At 38.5% G+C, this 19213-nt stretch overlaps 1 protein-coding gene and 1 pseudogene across 1 annotated transcript in view; both read right to left on the bottom strand.

The window, feature by feature from the left end:
• RECK (reversion inducing cysteine rich protein with kazal motifs) overlaps positions 1-19213 on the bottom strand; it is an 83532-nt gene that overhangs the window by 33675 nt on the left and 30644 nt on the right. The window contains exons 7-10 of the mRNA XM_040266281.1: positions 10706-10739; positions 8472-8669; positions 4483-4750; positions 1646-1825 (exon numbers count right to left, since the gene is read on the bottom strand). Coding sequence (XP_040122215.1) covers positions 1646-1825; positions 4483-4750; positions 8472-8669; positions 10706-10739 — 680 coding nt within the window. The remainder of the gene's footprint in view (positions 1-1645; positions 1826-4482; positions 4751-8471; positions 8670-10705; positions 10740-19213) is intronic.
• On the bottom strand, positions 7066-7183 carry LOC120867846 (annotated as a pseudogene).

Below are 19213 nucleotides of genomic sequence, written 5' to 3'. Positions count from 1 at the left end.
GTCCAAATTTAACTTTAAACATTTGATAGATTTCAAATTTTCTCAACCTCTAAGCCAGGTCCTTATTGGCTAATATTAGCTATAAAGATATCTCAATTTTCGTTCTTAAAATAATAATCTGAATACTTTTAAGAGGATAGAACTAGCTTGAGGTAAACTCCACAAGGTGTGTTAGCTTGAGGTAAACATCCTATGAACTTCCTCTGGATCCACTGATTGATTCTCTTCCTTTTTGCCCTCTTGATCTCTGGGCTGTGCCTCACAAATCAACTAGCCCCCTTTTCTTTAGAAATTCTCGCTCTCTGACTTCTCTGATACAGCATTCTCTATGCTTCTGGATGCCCCTTTCCTGGTTTTCTTCATTCCTTCTTCAGCCATTAATTCAGTTCTTGGCTCTTGTTTTTCTTACCATAATGGATATCTCAGGAAAACACCTATTCAATTGCTTCTGTAAAGAAAGCTTTTGTATGTCATAGGGGACTCACTGAGTGTGAACTTCAATCAATCTGAAGGTCCTTCACAGCAAGTTGTCATAAGAGGGTATTTGGATGAGTAAATTGTTCACACTGCTTTATTCTACACTGAATTATTTTTTCACTGGTGATGCAGAGGAAGGGAGAGAGGAAGAATGGGAGATCGAAGGCAGAGGGACTCTGCATTCTAGAAGTTTGAAGCATCTTCAGATCAGAAGTGGCTTTGTTACATGCTTCCTTTCCCAGTGGTGATTTACCAGATAGAATATAGCCTTTAAAGATGAAATTATAAAGATACACTACTTCCTTTTAACTTCAGTTCAGTTCAGTCGCTCAGTTGTGTCCGACTCTTTGCGACCCCATGAATCATAGCACGCCAGGCCTCCCTGTCCATCACCAACTCCTGGAGTTCACCCAGACTCACGTCCATCGAGTCAGTGATGCCATCCAGCCATCTCATCCTCTGTCGTCCCCTTCTCCTCCTGCCCCCAATCCCTCCCAGCATCAGAGTCTTTTCCAATGAGTCAACTCTTTGCATGAGGTGGCCAAAGTACTAGAGTTTCAGCTTCAGCATCATTCCTTCCAAAGAAATCCCAGGGCTGATCTCCTTTAGAATGGACTAGTTGGATCTCCTTGCAGTCCAAGAGACTCTCAAGAGTCTTCTCCAACACCATAGTTCAAAAGCATCAATTCTTCGGTGCTCAGCTTTCTTCACAGTCCAACTCTCACATCCATACATGACCACTGGAAAAACCACAGCCTTGACTAGATGGACCTTTGTTGGCAAAGTAATGTCTCTGCTTTTCAATATGCTATCTAGGTTGGCCATAACTTTCCTTCCAAGGAGTAAGCGTCTTTTAATTTCATGGCTGCAATCACCATCTGCAGTGATTTTGGAGCCCCTCAAAATAAAGTCTGACACTGTTTCCACTGTTTCCCCATCTATTTCCCATGAAGTAATGGGACCAGATGCCATGATCTTCATTTTCTGAATGTTGAGCTTTAAGCCAACTTGTTCACTCTCCGCAGGAACAAAATCAGGGTTCTTAAGGAACTCCTGCTAAGGAACATTTTAGCAGAGTTCCTGCTAAAATGATCTTTTTTCACTTATTTAAAAATAAGACAATTAATGATAAAATACTGCCATTCCATTTATAGTAATTTGCTCTTACCTGTTGTTAAAATTAGTGCAGTAAGTAAGGTTTCTACAGCCCAACTGGCAAGGTTCCCGGACATCTGCTAAACAGGTCAACATGGACACTTCCACTGGATTATATTCACAAAAGCGATCAAACTCTTGCCAACTCTGTGTATTGCCCCAGCTCATGCTATAAAGTTTAGTACACAGTTCTCTGAAACAAAAGCACAAATACAGAAACATACAGATGAGCCACATGAATATTTGATTTGCATAAAACTTAAACTCTATGAACTGTGCTTTAGAACATAAATGAAAAATATATATACAGAGATCAAAAGACTAAGACCTATCTTCTAGAATTTAGAGCCCCTAAAAGTAACCTTTTACATGAAAAAGTTAGCTTTATCATTGATCTCTTTTCTTTGCCATGGTTGCTAGAAAGCTTGGTGCTCAATTTAATGTTTAATCATAGTATTTGTACATCCTTATTCTTGGCACAAGTATTCCCCTCTATATTTCTGATCTCTCTTTTACCTTTAAAGAACCTGCCTGCAAATGCAGGAGACATAGGAGATGCAGGTTTGATCCCTGGGTCAGGAAGATCCCCTGGAGGCGGGCATGGTAACCCACTCCAGTATTCTTGCCTGGAGAATCCTGTGGACAGAGGAGCCTGGCAGGCTATGGACCATAGAGTTGCAAAAAGTTAGACATGACTGAAGCTACTTTGCAGCAGCAGCAAATCAGCAAATGTAAAGCACATGGTTCTGCTTCTACCAAGACATAGTCCACTATATTTATGTTTCAGTCACATGAGGCAAAAATGTAAGTTGATCCTCAGATTCCTTTTAAGAAGCGTTATAGGCTTAGGGTTCACTAGCTTCTCCCTGAAAAAGTATCCCAAGCAACTTATAGTTCCTAAGATATACCAAGACAGCCTATATATAAAGGCTTTAAGAATTTCAAAGCTGCTATAAACTATTATATGTAGCAATATATACTATATATATATGTATTATTGTAGTATGTATGTATTCTTATTTTAGTACTCGATGATTACAAAGCAACTTCGGTGCATATACATATATAGCTGAAACAAAATTAGGATCATTTCCAAAGTGATTTCACATATTATACTTGTTAATTTTTAACATTGATAAATGTAATAAAAGTATAAAAAAGTTAATACATAATATAAAATTTTACTACTACCAGAATATGCAAAGTCACAAGTAAAAATTCTCCACCTCTGTCACATGTTGACTTTCATAATTACCTCTATGAGGAGGGTTTCTTTACTTTTATAAGTTTGCTCATTCACTTTACCAACATTTATTGAGTGCCTATTTCATGTGAGGCCCTGTTTAAGGCACTGGCTATGCAGCAGTGAATAAAAGAAACAAAGTCCCTACTCTCAGTGGAGCTTACACATCATGGGGATGAGAAAGTTGAGGTACCTTGAGGTACCAAGATCCAACAGGCACCTTGATCTGGAAAATGAGTCCTTTCTCTAGTCTTAACTTTCTGTATGACCTTGGACCTTGTTTAATATCTCAAGTTAGTTTTCTATATATAAACAAGAATTACACAAATTGACATCAGTCATAAGATGATACCAGTCTTGTCAGATTTCATGAATATGAACAAGATGAAAGTGAAAGCATTCAGTAAACCATAAAACCTTACATCAAGATAAGAGATGTAGTGTTTCTTACCAAAATTCGTCTTGGATGACACAGGCATTCCAATCTCCAGTTGACTACAGGGCACAACTCTTTAGTAGACACTCAAAGAATTATTCAGGATCCTTCCCAAATATATACATTTATAATTCCTATCAGTAACCCAATTTCCAATTACAGGACCAACTTAACTTCTCCTTTAGCCCTTCTGTTAATTTTCTTTGGATGTTTTCCAAGTTTTTCATATCTTTGGTAAAGTTTAATGAGCTATTCTAGGCACAATTTTTTGGTAAAGTCTATCCAATTTAGGAAACACAGAGGAATTTCCTGTTGGTCCAGTGTTTAGGACTCCATGCTTCCACTGCAGGGGGCCTGGGTTTGATCTCTGGTTGGAGAACTAAGATCTCGTAAGCTGTGTGGTGCGGCCAAAACAAACAGCTCCCCCTTCTCCCCCCATAAAGGACTGCTTCACTCTTTGTATGTCATATTTATTTCAGGATATTATAGTAACATGTGGTACATTTTCACCCAAATTATCTCTAATAAAGCAAACTTCTGTTTCATCTGTGTTCTACCATTACTTTATCTCCATTTATTCTTGTCTCTACATTGTGTTTCCTCAAGCCTACACAAATAGTATTGTTAGTTTTTTATCCCTAAGTGTATCACCTAAATAAATGCCAATACACTGCTGTCTAACTCTGGATACAAGTGTCAACTCAAAACCAATACAGAATTGTAAAGTAAAATAAAAAATAAATTAAAAAAAAAACAAACAAGTGTCAACTCAGGTTATTCATCAATATACACAAAAAGTTGATTAAGTTCAAAGTTTCATAGTTTAACAAAAAGAAAATCTCTTAGATGTCAGGTCAAAACATCTACATTGTAGGCTTTCTTGAGGATAACCTCGAGGGTAGAATTCATATTGCATCATCTTTAAATATTTAATGGCTGCCAATGCTACTCCTCTCATTCTAAAACACAGTGCTTTTAGCTCAGTGTACAAAAACAATGTTCTATATATACATGATGCTCAGTAAACACCTGCTGGATGAAAGAATGAGGGATTTTATATCTTCTGAACTCTTAACACTACACAGTGCAAGAATATAACACATATTTCCTTAAATTCATTAATTAAAGTGCTATTTTCTACTGGTTTTAATAAAGGAAATGAGATACTGACCTACAAGTTGAAGTGTTTGCTTTAGAACAACAATGCAGTTTAGCACCATCAAGGCCTGTAGAGGGAGGAGGATGCAGAGTGACTCCAGGGTGAACAGACTGTGAGCTTTCAAGAAAACACTGCCAAAGTGGATCCTGAGGCAAAGGCTGGGTCTTACAACCCTCGATGAGGCCATCGACAATCTCCATTTCTGTTTTCTTAGACATCAGAATTCTCTTGCAAGCACTTTGGCAAGCATGATCTTCAGCTCTGTCACAGCAATACAAACCTACAGTTTCAGAATAGAAGCGGATTAATTAGCTGGTTTTATAGCATGCATTGCTCAGGCAGAAGAATCAAGTAGTATACTAGAATCCATTACTACTCTGAGTCATGTCAATATCTCCAGGATATTTAGCCTACCAAATTCTCTTTCCATTGCTTTGCAGTGCAGCAAACAAGTGAAAAGCTAAAGGTGGACTAGGTATCTATTATCAGATTCTCCACCGTGCTCATTCATGGGCTCTCCAGCATCATTCCTAGATAAATGAAAGATCCTCTTACACCGAAGAGGTCCTTACATGCAAGGTGTTTTATGTTCCTGGAAAGGATACAGTAGATCAAATTGGAATTATTTCATGCTAAAAACAACTACCTAAAAGGATCATGTTCTTGACATAATGAGAAAGATGACTAATTTTAATAGTAATAATCACAAATACTGTATTTCATCACATTTTGGGATAAAAAGATTTATAAATCTGTACAAATTAATCTAAGTAGCAAATGGCACCCCACTCCAGTACTCCTGCCTGGAAAATCCCATGGGTGGAGGAGCGTGGTAGGCTGCAGCCCACGGGGTCACGAAGAGTCAGACATGACTGAGCGACTTCACTTTCACTTTTCACTTTCATGCATTGGAGAAGGAAATGGTAACCCACTCCAGTGTTCTTGCCTGGAGAGTCCCAGTGACGGTGGAGCCTGGTGGGCTGCCGTCTATGGGGTCACACAGAGTTGGACACAACTGAAGTGACTTAGCAGCAGCAGCAGTAATTTAAATAACACAATAACAAACTCTGACAAGGTTTCAGTTTGTTATACTTTTCTATAAAAAACTAGAAAGCAAGTGAACACTTTTAACCAGACTATAGAATTCAAAGGGCTTTGAAGTAGTTTTCTTAGGAGTTTGACTTCTTAAGCCTATTTAAGCATATCTGTTCGTAGCTTTCTTTTCCAGTTTTCCTATATATTAGCACAGACATATGAGATGATTGTTCTTTTACCCTTAAAACATTTTCTGCCTTTTTTTTTTGACCTGCTATCTACCAACTTTGCTTCAGCAGCAGCTCTCCATAGCCTAAATGTCAGTGAAGACAGATCTCTCTTTAAAATAAATGAATGTTATTTGCAGCAAGTGCTTCACCCTCTGATTTTCCTCATACAATCACAGAATGTCATAAGCCTTAGCTAGAATCTGGCCAAACAAGGCATAGCACTACTTTTGAGTTTACAAAAACAAGTCTTCGAATATCCCAGTGTAAGTCAAAACACTGGCATCTGGCTTACAAGCCTTTTGCCAGTTTTGCTTAATTAGTCAGTTACTTTAAGTCTGATCACCTCTAAATGAAGAAAATGATTTACAGGCTTTACAAAGCTGAGATTCTAAAGATCCCATAAGGTGCAAGTTCATCAGGAGGTCCTGACTTTTAAAAAGTATGAGAATCTCATTTATATTGACATTTTTATTATAAAATTAACAAACGTTCATTGGTAAAATTCAAATATTACATATCCAAACAATGTGGAACAAATAGGTATTAACTAAAAATGAATCTTACTGTATACATTTAGTTCTGCAACTTCCTTTCCTTGCTTAATACATCTTGGACTTCTATAATAAATATACATTTTTTTGGTATTGTAGTAGATTTACAGAATTGTGTTAGGTCCAGGTGTACAGCAGAGTGATTCGGCTATACATATATTTAAAAATTCTCTTCCATGTTAGTACAAGATAAACAATATAGTTCCCTGTGCTATATAGTAAATCTTTGTTGCTTATCTATTTCATATATGGTAGTGTATATCTGTTACTCTCATACTTCTAATTTATCCTTCCCCACGCAACCTTTTCCTTTGATAACCACAATTTTGTTATCGGTCTGTGAGTCTGTTTTGTAAAATGTTGATTTGTATTATTTTTTATTAGATTCCAGATAAAAGTGATATACTATTTCTCTTTGACTTATTTCACTTAGTATGAAAATCTCTAGCTCCATGCATGTTGCTGAAAATGGCATTATTTCATTCTCTTTTATGGCTAATATTACATTCTATGTTATCACATTTTCTTTATCCATTCATCTGTTGATGAACCCCTGGGTTTTTTCCATGTCTTGGTTATTCTAAACAAATGCTGCTTTGGACACTTGGCATGAATGTTTCTTTTCTTTTCTTGTTTTATGTCAACATTAAAACTAACAACTAGATCAATACAGCTAATAATTTAAAAGCTTAATATATGAGAGAAAAGTATCAGCACAATAGCCCTGGAAAAAATCTTTATGTTCACCAATAGACACCCATTATATCTGTTTTGTGTATCATGTTCCTTCTAATCTGTAAAAATCTCATACAGAACAATGAGTTCTGGGTTGCAAAAGAGGATTTATTTTTGCACCTGTCTATATAGGTCTTTGTCTACAAATGAAACACAAGTGTCAGTATGTTTCTTTTCAAATTATAGCTTTCATCTTTTCCACATATATATCCAGGAGTGGAATTACTGTTCACATTTTTAGTTTTTTAAGGAACCTCCATACTATTCTGCATATTGGCTGTACCAATTTAAATTCCTACCAACAGTGTAGGAGGGTTCCCTTTTTTTCACACCCTCTTCAGCATGTATAATATTATTTGCAGACTTTTCGATGATGGCCATTCTGACTGGTGTGAAGTGATACCTCACTGTAGGTTTTTTTTTTTTTTCTCTCATTGTAGTTCTGATTTGTTTTTCTCTAATAATTAGCAATGTTGAGCATCTTTTCATGTGCCTGTTGGCCATCTGTATGTTTTCTTTAGAAAAATGTCTATTTAGGCCTTCTGTATATTTTTTTATTAGTTTATATTTTTTGATATTGAGTTGTATGAGCTGTCTATATATTTTAGAAATTAAACCCTTGTTGGTCACATTCTTTTGCAAATATTTTTCTCCCAGTCTGTAAGTTGTCTTTTTATTTTGTTTATGGTTTTCTTGCAAAAGCTTATAAGTTTCATTAGGTCCCATTTGTTTATTTTGCTTTTATTTCTTTTGCCTTGGGAAACTTATCTAAGAAAATATTGCTATGATTTATGTCAAAGAATATTTTGCCTATATTCTCTTTTAGTTTTATGTCATCATGTCTTATAATTAAATCTTTAAGCCATTTTGAGTTTATTTTTGTGTATGGTGGGAGGCAGTATTCTAACTTCATGGATTTATATATCATACATCTCCTTTTTTGCAGGTTGTATAATGTTGATATGTAGTTTATTTAATCAATTTTAATCAACACCCTATCGGCGGACGTTTAGGTTATTTCTAGTTTTTCTCTATTAATAGCAATGTTGTAGTAAACATCCTTTATATGAATAGATGTGTTTTTACAAATTTGTAAGTTTTCTTAAAGGACAAATTCTGAGAAATGGAATTACTAGATTAAAAGGTATGGTTATTTGAAATGCTCATGGTCATAATCCAAATTCCACCCCCCCACCCCCAAAGCACCCATACCAATGAACTCTCCCTTCAGGATAGAGAGGGCCTGTTTCTTCATACCCTCAACAGCTCTGTCTTTCTTGGCATCTTTTAGCTAAGACAGAAATAACCAATCTGCCAAATCTAAAGACCTAAGGAGGTCTGGTGTTTCCCAAATGACCCAGACTATAGATATCTTCATGAATTTATTTCCTTTTTACAAATTATTTTACCAAAGATTGAAATGAGAGGAATACATATGGCTTTTACTTACTATCTGTTGGGTTCCTCATTGGATAAGACTGGGTGTAATTGTTCACACAGTGTATTAATCGTGGACTAATAGAGGCACAATAATTTTCCACTGCTTTGATCTGAGAAGGACCAGGAGAAGAATCTGTTCGGAAAATGGCTTGACAGTATTCTCGGCAGTTTGTGTGATGGCCTGCATAACTGCAACAAACTGATCCCACTAGAGGAAAAAAAAGATGGCAGTGAAATGAAATCAGCCATTCATTAACATTCAGTCATCATAATAATGCTGAAACAATTTGTGTCTTTTGAATTTGAGAAATAAAACCATGCCATAGAAGACATGTACTTAAAGTCAGAACTACTGTAAGCATAGCCATGGGGATACTCAGGTGGTCACTGGTCTGAGAAAGTCATTTTTTGTCAATTTATAGTCTACAGTGCAGTGGTCCTCAGCAGGAGCAGTACCAGCCCACGGGAGAACTTTAATGTATGTGGAAGTATTTCTGGTTTTCATAATAACTTGAGGATATCTGCTGGCATTTAATATATGGGGGTCTGGGCTGTTAAGTGCTCTGCAATGTACAGGACAGTCTCATACAATCACATTGTCTCCCAAAAGCTAATAGCACCCAGGGTGAGAACCACCAGACAGTTTCTTTCCATGTCAGATTAGTAAAGATTCATAAGCAAAGCAAAGCAAAAAAAAAAATGAACATACCAAAACAACAAAACTCCAAATAGCTCCTTTATAAAATAGGACTGGTAAAAACTAAGAGATATCAGGACCATTTCATAAATTTGCAAATTATATGTGTCTATCTTATATGTGTCTATCTTGAAATAAAATCCCCAAAGTTCTATGCTGTTTAAACATCTCCAAGACTAGGACTAAATTGAAAGTTCTCAACTTATAACTGATATGACCTACTTCAATACTGGAAAGTAAAACCCACATTTGAAATAATTGATTCTTGATTTACATATTTTTAAAAATCAAAGTAGACTGTTTATCTGGGAAGAGCACAATGAGTGGCTGGGGTGAAGATGTGGGATTTAGAATGAAGAGGAGCAAGAGGCCCTCATAGGAAAGGCTAGGGGGTCTGTGGGAGGCCAAAGGGAGCCAAAAAGATAGAGGGATGGCCATAAAAGGTTAAGAAAAAGGCAGGTGGGAAATCTCTGATAATTATTAGGGATGGTTATGGAGGAACCAGACTCAGGTTTCGGTGACTTCTATAGAACAGGGAATTCAGGTGGCTTCCAGAAATAATAATAATGATAAAATTATATACAAATGAACTAACCTAGTACTAAACTAACAGCAAGACAAGCCTGTTTTCATTCACAGCTACATTTATCACTGTCAACCTCAATGAGGCTAAAACTGAGGGTAGAGGTGATGGATGCTGAGGACAGAGAGACAAGAGAGAATGAGGCTGGCTTCCCTGCAGTGTGGGAGGACAGAAAATTATGTGTCAAAGACTATCTGGGAAATCTTGAACTAAATCCCAATAAAAAAGGGTAGCAAATAAAGTACAGACAGATAATGTTTCTGATATTTTAATACACCCACTACCAAGCTCATCTAACAACTCTTTGTTCCTCAGATGCGTTTCCCCATCTCCATCTGGTCTCATTGTTTCCTTCACCTCATTCCTTCCTCCAATCTCTACTGTTCACATCATGTCTGTCCTTCTGGGCCCAGCTCAGGTACCAACTCCACAAAGTTACTTCTAAGCACCCTTCAGGAGGTGACCTCTCCTTCCTCTGAACTTCCACAGCACGTTCTCAGTAACTCAAGCCCATACCTACCACGTTCCAGGGTTTTTTGTGTACAGATTATGCCCTCCAAGATGTGTATCTGCGCTGCACAAAGCAGGGCAAGCAGTCAGTGAATATCTGGAAGGAACTGAGAGGTAGCCCTCAGCAACTGCTGCGTTATTTTACATCATATTATGTGTGCTCAACTTCTGAAAGTTATCCAAGTGGGGCATGATCTTCCTCTAAAACACCCAGCACTATTATCTGCTTTGTAAATCTCCAACTAAGACATGCGAATTGTTAGAATTCATGAATGACTTGAACGCTCCAGAGGAAGCAGCCTATCAGAATCCTGCTGTGCACATTCCTTCAGACGGTTTAGCGACAGTCTGTTATAACAGCAAAGTGTTGGCAATATTTATAATAGTTAAATCATGTTCTGTAAGCTGTGTTTTGCTCTTTGATTGCTGGTATAACCACTGATAATATACTTACTTTCATTTCTGCTAATGCAACTGAAAAGAGCATTCTGTAAATTAAAGAAAAACAAATAAAAAATTAACAACCACACAGAATTTCTAATTTTATTCCACTTTATAGTTATACAGAAATCAGGATATCAAACTGCTTAATCTTTCTCTAAACCCAAGATTGACAACAAAGAGACTATGATATAGCATCCTGGTGAAAAGAGAAACCATCTTCAAATACATTTTGTGGATCAAGATTATCACCCAATCCATAAGTTGACCACATTACAGCAAACCAAGTTTATGTAAAACTGTACCAACGAGCATATGAGGCGGAAACTACCATGTAGTAATCTCAATTACTTCTTGCAGAATATAAAAAAGCTTTTAGAAAATAATAAAGGATATTTAGGGAAATACATTAATATATTTCATATAACCACAGTATTTTAAGAGTTGAAAGGACCTTACAGATCACTTCTAATTATACTCAAACATGGCCATACACTAGACTCACCTGGGCTTCCTAGACTTTACCGTAGACTACAGAATTGAAATCAGGAACGAAGCACAGAAATCTAAATTTTGAACAAGCCCTCGAAGATGATTCCTGTATAGCCATCCTAAAGACCAGAGTTGGGGGATCTCTCTACTACTTTACAGATAAATAAAACATTTCCTCAGCAAGGAAGAGACAGCCCCAAGTCACAGAGCAAGTCAAAACTAGAACCTGAGACAACAATTAACGTTTCTAGATCTCTTAGATCACTGTTTAGAAAACATCATCCTGGCTTAAAGTAAGGAAAGTAAGAAACAAGAGAAAAAAATTTCTTGTACAAAGTGAGTCGGGTGAGCAGGGCTTTTTGGCTAAGATTAATATCACTCACATTTGGAAGAGGATGAATTCTTAAAAGAATATGTGGTTGTTGTTCAGTCCCTAAGTCGTGTCTTGACTCTTTGTGATCCCATGGATTGCAGCACACCAGGATTCCCTGTCCTTCTCTATCTTCTGAAGTTTGCTCAGATTCACGTGCACTGAATTGATGATGCCATTCAACCATCTCATCCTGTTGCCCCTTCTCCTGCCTTCAATCCTTCCTAGAATCAGGGTCTTTTCCAATGATTTGGCTCTTTGCATCTGGTGGCCCAAGTATTGGAGCTTCTGTATCAGTCCTTCCAATGAATATTCAGGGTTGATCTTCTTTAGGATTGACTGGTTTGATCTCTTTGCTGCCCAAGGGACTCTTAAGAGTCTTTTCCAGCACCACAGTTTGAAAGCATATGGGTATAAATAGAAGGTAGATAGAAATCAAGGGCACCCTTATTAATGAATACAGATGATTTTGGCTTTTAATTGTAACTAACTTCCAAGCTGGCTATGTGATCTGGACTTATTAAAGGATCAGCTTTACTGACATTTAAAACTTAGCTTCAAGGATCCATCTATGCAGTTGTATGAAGCTGTGATGCATTTTCTCTACTAAATAATATTCTACTATAGGAATAAACCACACTTTGACTTATCCAAAGCAAAACAAAATACTAGGACCCATAGATAAGGGTCAATAAATTCACTCAGTATGACTTCTTTCTGCTAGAGGCCTCATCAAACAATATAAAATAGTGAAAAGTAAGTATTCTTGGTATTCTTTAGTAGTGGTCTTTTTTATATTTCTCTTCATCCATGTTTCTGTGTTTTAGTTTAACTTTTCAGCTACCTATTATAGGTAGCCCTCTATTTTGGTTAAATGGTTTTAGGAACACCTTCAATAAAATGACCTAAATCAATATTAAAAAGTCATCTGTTACAAACTTTCCAGCCCCTCTTGATTGGGTCTATAAAATTCTCATTGTCTTTCTCCTTCTAATATGCCAGTTGTTCCTCTAGGTTTTAGCTTTTTTGGTCTTGTTCCTAAGGAAGTATGGTTATTATCTTGGTGGCCACCCTGATTGCACGCAGGTTGCACTGCCTGATTTCCATTTTTGTTCTTCTTCCAGTTATTCTTAAATTCTCTAGAGCTGTAGTTCTGAAGTGGAGGTGACTGTGTTTCCCAGGGAACATCTGACAATGTCTAGAGACATTTTTGGTTGTCATAACTCATGGAGTTGGGGTGTGCTACTGAACTGACATCTAGTAGGTAGAGGAGTCTAGAGGTGCTAGGAAACGTCCGACAATGTGCAGGACAGCCCCCCTACAACAAAGGACTATCCAGCCCCAGATGTCAACTGCGTGAAGGTTGAGAAATCCTGCTCTAGAAACTTATAAACTTGTTCAAGCTTGATTTTTAAAAACCTCGATCTTAAAAGAAATACCATTCTGGGTCACTCTTGTGGATCATTTAGCTTCAGCGAGAGATACTAAAGGACATAAAATCTGAAAAACAGCAGAGATCATCTAATCCAATTCCTTATTTGACAGAAGCCAACGACTGAAGTCTAGAAAGGAGAAATACCTAGCTTTCACCCACAAATGGGTCAGCAAACTATGGCACATGGGCCAAATCTTGATCACTGCCTGTTTTTGTAAATAATTTTATTAGAACACAGCCACACTCATCATTTACATATTATATACGGCTATCTCACACAATAATGGCAGAGTTGAATGGACAGTAAGCCTACAATGGTCTATAAGCCTAAAATATTTGCTATCTGACTCTTCACAAAAAGTTTGCTAACCCCTGACATAGAAGGACTCAGATGTCTCTCTTGATGTCACATCCAGAGCTCAGAGATATTCCCTAAGCATTTCTCATTTCTCTTAATGTTCACTGATAGACCCTTCATGCATACGGTTACTCTAACTTACTGAACTAAAGAAATATGAACTTTCATATTTCTGCAAGGCAGCGCCTCTAGCGTTAATAACATATTTACATCTTTCTTTATCAATTTTAAGGTTTCAAAGAATGTTCCTTGCAGAGAATAGACTGGTGGCTGCCAAGAGGGAGAGTGTGGGAGAGGGCTGGGTTGGGAGTTTGGGATTAGCAGATGCAAACTGGTATATACAGAACTGATAAACAAGGTCCTACTGTATAGCACAGGAAACTATATTCAATATTCAGTGATAAGCCATAATGGGAAAAAGAATGTATATACATGTATAACTGAGTCACTTTTGCTGTATAGCAGTAACACAACACTGTAATTCAACTATACTTCAATAAAAATATAAAATTAAAAACTCATAAAAGAATGGTCCCTCATTCAAGTATACTGGTATTTGATAAATTTATCAATTCTCTGTTGCTTACTTTATATGTATCATAATTTTATTATATCCTTCTCTTTGATAAGATTCTTAACCATATGTAACTACATCTCAAGTATAAACTATAGGTAACTTTTCTTTGGCGGGGGGCACACAGCATGTGGGATCTTAGTTCCTTGGTCCGGGATCGTATCTGTGTTTCCTGCATTGTAAGCATAGAGTCTTAACCACTGGACTGCCAGAGGAGTTCCAGTAACTCTACATTTTTACTGCTTATTGTTGTTCAGTTGCTAAGTCGTGTCTGACTCTTTGCAACCCCATGGACTGTAGCCTGCCAGGCTTCTTTGTCCATGAGATTTCCCAGGCAAGAATACTGAAGTGGGTTGCTTTTCCTTCTCCAGGGGATCTACCCGACCCAGGGATTGAATCCTGGTCTCCAGCAGTAGCAGATGGATTCTTTACCGCTGAGCTACCAGGGAAGCCCTTCACTGCTTAAACTACTGCTGGTTAGTTTGACAGGGCTTAGGACACACATGAGTTGCAGCACTGGCTTACAGTTTCTTCATTTCTTTCAACGGTCAATCTTGGGGGTTTTGGCTTAAGTCAAGTCTTAAGTCTGGTGATCGGATCAAATATCTGATCGCCACCTAGTGGCAAAAGCAGGCAGTAACTGAGGGTTTATACTTGGGTTTATATGGAGCCTCTGTTGACCTCCTGCCACAAATACTATACCCATATAAACACCTCCCCCACCCCACTCATTTTACTCTAGAAGAGATCAAAATTAAAGGGTAACTGAGGTGAGAACCTACCACAACCTCAGAGACCCAAAGAACAAGCCAGCATGTGAGAGTTGACAGTGTCCCGAAAGATCTTCAAGTCCCAAAGCCTTCATGGTATAGCTGGAGAGACAGATACATACTGTAAGCAAAGAGCAGAGCTGGGGCTAGAACCCAGAATGTTCCGCTTGTGCTCTCCTATGACACTATCCTGTGAGAAGACTTTGGATTATTATTTTGAAAGTAGCCAATGCAAAGCTGAATTTATGTCCATAGAGTGATTTAACAGTCTCCTGTTTTTAAAATCAACATCTTAAATTGTGAAAAAATAATCTTCTTGGTTATTATATCCTTTAAAAATTTTGAACATGAAGTCCTTCTTCAGGCAGCTGCTTTCATTAACTAGTTCCCTGCCCTACCTTCAGTGGTTTTTGAGAACTCCAATAAGCCCTTCCACCTAGTACTGGGAGCAGGTAACCTGTGGGCAAACCTAGAAGAAAAACTAAGATACAGAGTGGAATCAACAAGAACCCTATGTGATCTTTCATGTCACATCAACCTTCCTTTTGGGGTCCAAGTGGGAGGCACATTCTGCAGCGTCAGCTTCTTGTTCATAAGTTAGCTCTGTAGATTTATTTTTGACCTGGTCACCTGCTTTTCCACTTCAGCGACCCCTTCTAACATTTCTCCATTTGTCCACTTGTCTCAATCCTGTCTCTGTCCCACTGCCCTTCTACTATAACTGGTCCCTCCAGCTCCCTTCCCCATTCTCACCAATGATGATGATTAAAAAAAAAAACAAAGATTGTATGAATCTTATTAAAAACAAACAAAATAATGTTTGAATCTTGGATATTTTAGTCACTTCTGGAGAAAGACCCAAAAGAACACATTCTATGAAATGTTAATGTTTCCTATTCCCAAGGCTACTAGTTAAAAGTAAAAGGGGCTGTTTTGTTCCTAAGGCCTCAATAAATAATATCAGTTTGCTTTGCACAGATGGACTGAGATTTCTCCCAGTTTGAAGTTTTGCATGAAAAATCTAGCTTATTAAATGTTAAATCAGAGATTAAATAATTGACCTTTTTTTGGGGTCGTACCACACAGCTTGTGGGATCTTAGTTCCCTGACCAGGGATTGAACCTGGGCTACAGCAGTGAAAGCACTGAGTCCTAATCACCAGATCGCAGGGAATTCCCCAACAATGGAACTTTAAAAACATGTTTTTTTAAACCTCTACAAGATGTTTTCTCCTTGTTGTGGACACCATGGCTTTTTAGTGAAAAAAAATCTAAGTGACTAGAATATGTAAAGGAGTTTAATATGACATTGTTGCTGTTTAGTCACCAAGTCATGGCTGACGCTTTTGTGACCTTATGGACTGTAACCCATCAGGCTCCTCTGTCCGTGGGATTTCCCAGGCAAGAATACTGGAGTGGGTTGCCATTTCCTTCTCCAATGCATGAAAGTGAAAAATGAAAGTGAAGTCACTCAGTCGTGCTGGACTCTTAGCGACCCCATGGACTGCAGCCTACCAGGCTCCTCCATCCATGGGATTTTCCAGGCAAGAGTGCTGGAGTGTGGTGCCATTGCCTTCTCTGAGAGGAAAGTAGAGGCCTACACATATATCTTGGGCTTTTCACTTCCTCTCTTGGGCTTGGGCCACCACCATGGGAACTTGTCTGAGCCAGGCTGTGAGAGCACTAGGAGAGATTCAAGGAAGAGAGCTGAGCTGACTTAGCCAAGAGCATCCTAAACCAGCCAGGCCCTGGCTGATTTGCCAGGCAACAGCAGAAGCATAAGTGGGCCCAGCTTGCTCAAATCAGAACTGCCTAAATGTGTGAGAAATAATAAACTGTTATGGTTCTAGGCTATGGGGTTTAGGGATGGCTTGCTACACAACATTACTGTGATCACAGATACAGTATTCAGTGCTTTCTCTGCTCATTCAAAGAATGACTAATTCATAGCCATTTACACAGGGTTTTCACATAAAACTGCTATTTACTCTGAAACAAAGAACCTGTGTACTGTCCAGAGTGGAAAAATTTTCTATTAAAAATTCTATCTATAAAAATGCTAACTGTAGAACCTATTTACAGGCAACAAATTTCTGTTCATCCTTTAAGTCTTACCTGCTCTGTGAAGACTTCCTCATTACCCTGGGCAGGGTTTTTTTCCTCCAGGCTTCAAGGTGTCTTATACAGACTTCTAGCAATGTACTTGGATTTGTATTATAATGGACTATTTGAATTTCCCTCCTCCCAGGGACTAGGCTATGGACTTCTTACTGTTCTCAGAGTACAATGATCCTTCCATCTTTGCACTCTGAGAACAGTGCCTGGTACATATTAAATGTATCAACTCAATGAACATTGAAGGAATGAATGAATGACAGATGCAAAGAAAAGTGAGACATGGACTCTGCCCATAGGAACTCAAGCGATTAGCATTAAAAAGTGACACGCAAACAAAAAGCTACACTATAAGGTGACAAAATGCTACAATAAAGTATGCAAAGTGTTTATGCTGCTGCTGCTGCTAAGTCACTTCAGTCCTGTTCGACCCTGTGCGACCCCACAGATGGCAGCTCACCAGGCTCCTCCGTCCCTGGGATTCTCCAGGCAAGAACACTGGAGTGGGTTGCCATTTCCTTCTCCAATGCATGAAAGTGAAAAGTGAAAGTGAAGTCGCTCAGTTGTGTCTGACTCCTAGCGACCCCATGGACTGCAGCCTACCAGGCTCCTCCATCCACTGGATTTGCCAGGCAAGAGTACTGGAGTGGGTTGCCATTGCCTTCTCTGAAAGTGTTTATAAATAGCAACTAATATTTTTGAGTGTGGAGGGAAGAGGGCTGAGCAGTAAAGATTTTAAAGAGGTACCATCTAAGCCAGAATTTGGATAGGGGTTTTGGTATTCTGCGGTGGGGTGGGGTTTCACAGGTGTGCGGGTAAAAGGGAGTTCTGATTTGTAATATTTGCTGATATGTGTGGCATAAATACCCCCAAAATGGCTGCTTTTTAAGTTAAAAACTGGCTTGCAAAATTCCTGAATATTTAACAACTGACCAGTTCTCCCTAACAGGTAGTAGCTGGCTCTAGCTTACTAATGGATGGGAATGATAAGATGGATTCCGGGAGCAGGAATTCCAGGAGGACAATGGGTGGTACAACCACAACTAACAAAACACACAGCCAATCTGGGAAGTATAAGCAGTAACCTGCAGAACTGTCAAGGAGGGAAGAGTTAGGACCAAGAAAAGCTTAAGTACACCAGGCTGAGGAACATGAACTGTATCTTATGGGTGAGCCACTGAAGAGTTTCAAGGAAGGGAGTGATATGACCATATCTGGTATTTAAAGAGGTCACCCTAGAAGAAATGGAGATAGTTAAAAAAAAAAAAGAGGAGAAAGTAGATACAGGGAAGCTACCTGGGCAGCTATTGTAGTAGTTCCCCAAAGTGGTATAAAAGGCCTGAAACAGGCTATAACTGAGGGTCTGGAAAGGAGGCCCATTTAAGACATATTCCACAGGCAAATCTTTAGGGTTTTATGGCTAGTTGTTGTTTTTGTGGGAAGTGGTGACAAAGAAGAAATAGTAGACAATACCTCTTAGGTTTTTAGTTTGTGTATCTGGGAGGACTGTACTTGAACAACCAAGTGAGGAATATAAGAAAGATGGTAAGTTTTTGTCTGGGGATGAGTGTATGTGTGGTGTTGTGTAGCAGTAGGGTGGAGGGAAGGAGAGGTAGGGAAGATAAATTAGTTTGGCTGATTTATTGGGGCAATCAAAGCAATCAAGGTAGATGAGATTCAGTTCAGTTCAGTTGCTCAGTTGTGTCCAACTCTTTGCAACCCCATGGACTGCAGCACGCCAGGCCTCCCTGTCCCATCACCAACTCCCAGAGTTTACTCAAACTCATGTCCACTGAATTGGTGATTCCATCCAACCATCTCATCCTCTGTTGTCCCTTTGCCTCCTGCTTTCAATCTTTCCCAGCATCAGGCTATTTTCCAATGAGTCAGTTCTTCACATCAGGTGACCAAAATATTGGAGTTTCAGCTTCAACATTAGTGCTTCCAAGGAATATTCAGGACTGATTTCCTTTAGGATGGACTGGTTGGATCTCCTTGCAGTCCAAAGGACTCTCAAGAGTCTTCTCCAATACCACAGTTCAAAAGGATCAATTCTTCAGCACTCAGCTTTCTTTATAGTCCAACTCTCAAATCCATACATGACTACTGGAAAAACCATAGCCTTGACTAGACGGACCTTTGTTGGCAAAGTAATGTCTCTGCTTTTTAATACGTTGTGTAGGTTGGTCATAACTTTTCTCCCAAGGAGTGTCTTTTAATTTCATGGCTGCAGTCACCATCTGCAGTGATTTTGGAGCCCAAAAAAATAAACTCTGCACTATTCCCACTGTTTCCCCATCTATCTCCCATGAAGTGATGGGACCAGATGCCATGATCTTCGTTTTCTGAATGTTGAATTTTAAGCCAGCTTTTTCACTTTCCTCTTTCACTTTCAAGAGGCTCTTTAG

The sequence above is a fragment of the Oryx dammah genome, unplaced genomic scaffold (genome assembly GCF_014754425.2).
Source record: "Oryx dammah isolate SB20612 unplaced genomic scaffold, SCBI_Odam_1.1 HiC_scaffold_1, whole genome shotgun sequence".
NCBI lineage: Eukaryota > Metazoa > Chordata > Mammalia > Artiodactyla > Bovidae > Oryx > Oryx dammah.
The sequence above is the reverse complement of the archived record's forward strand: the minus strand, read 5'-3'. Positions and strand labels throughout refer to the sequence as shown.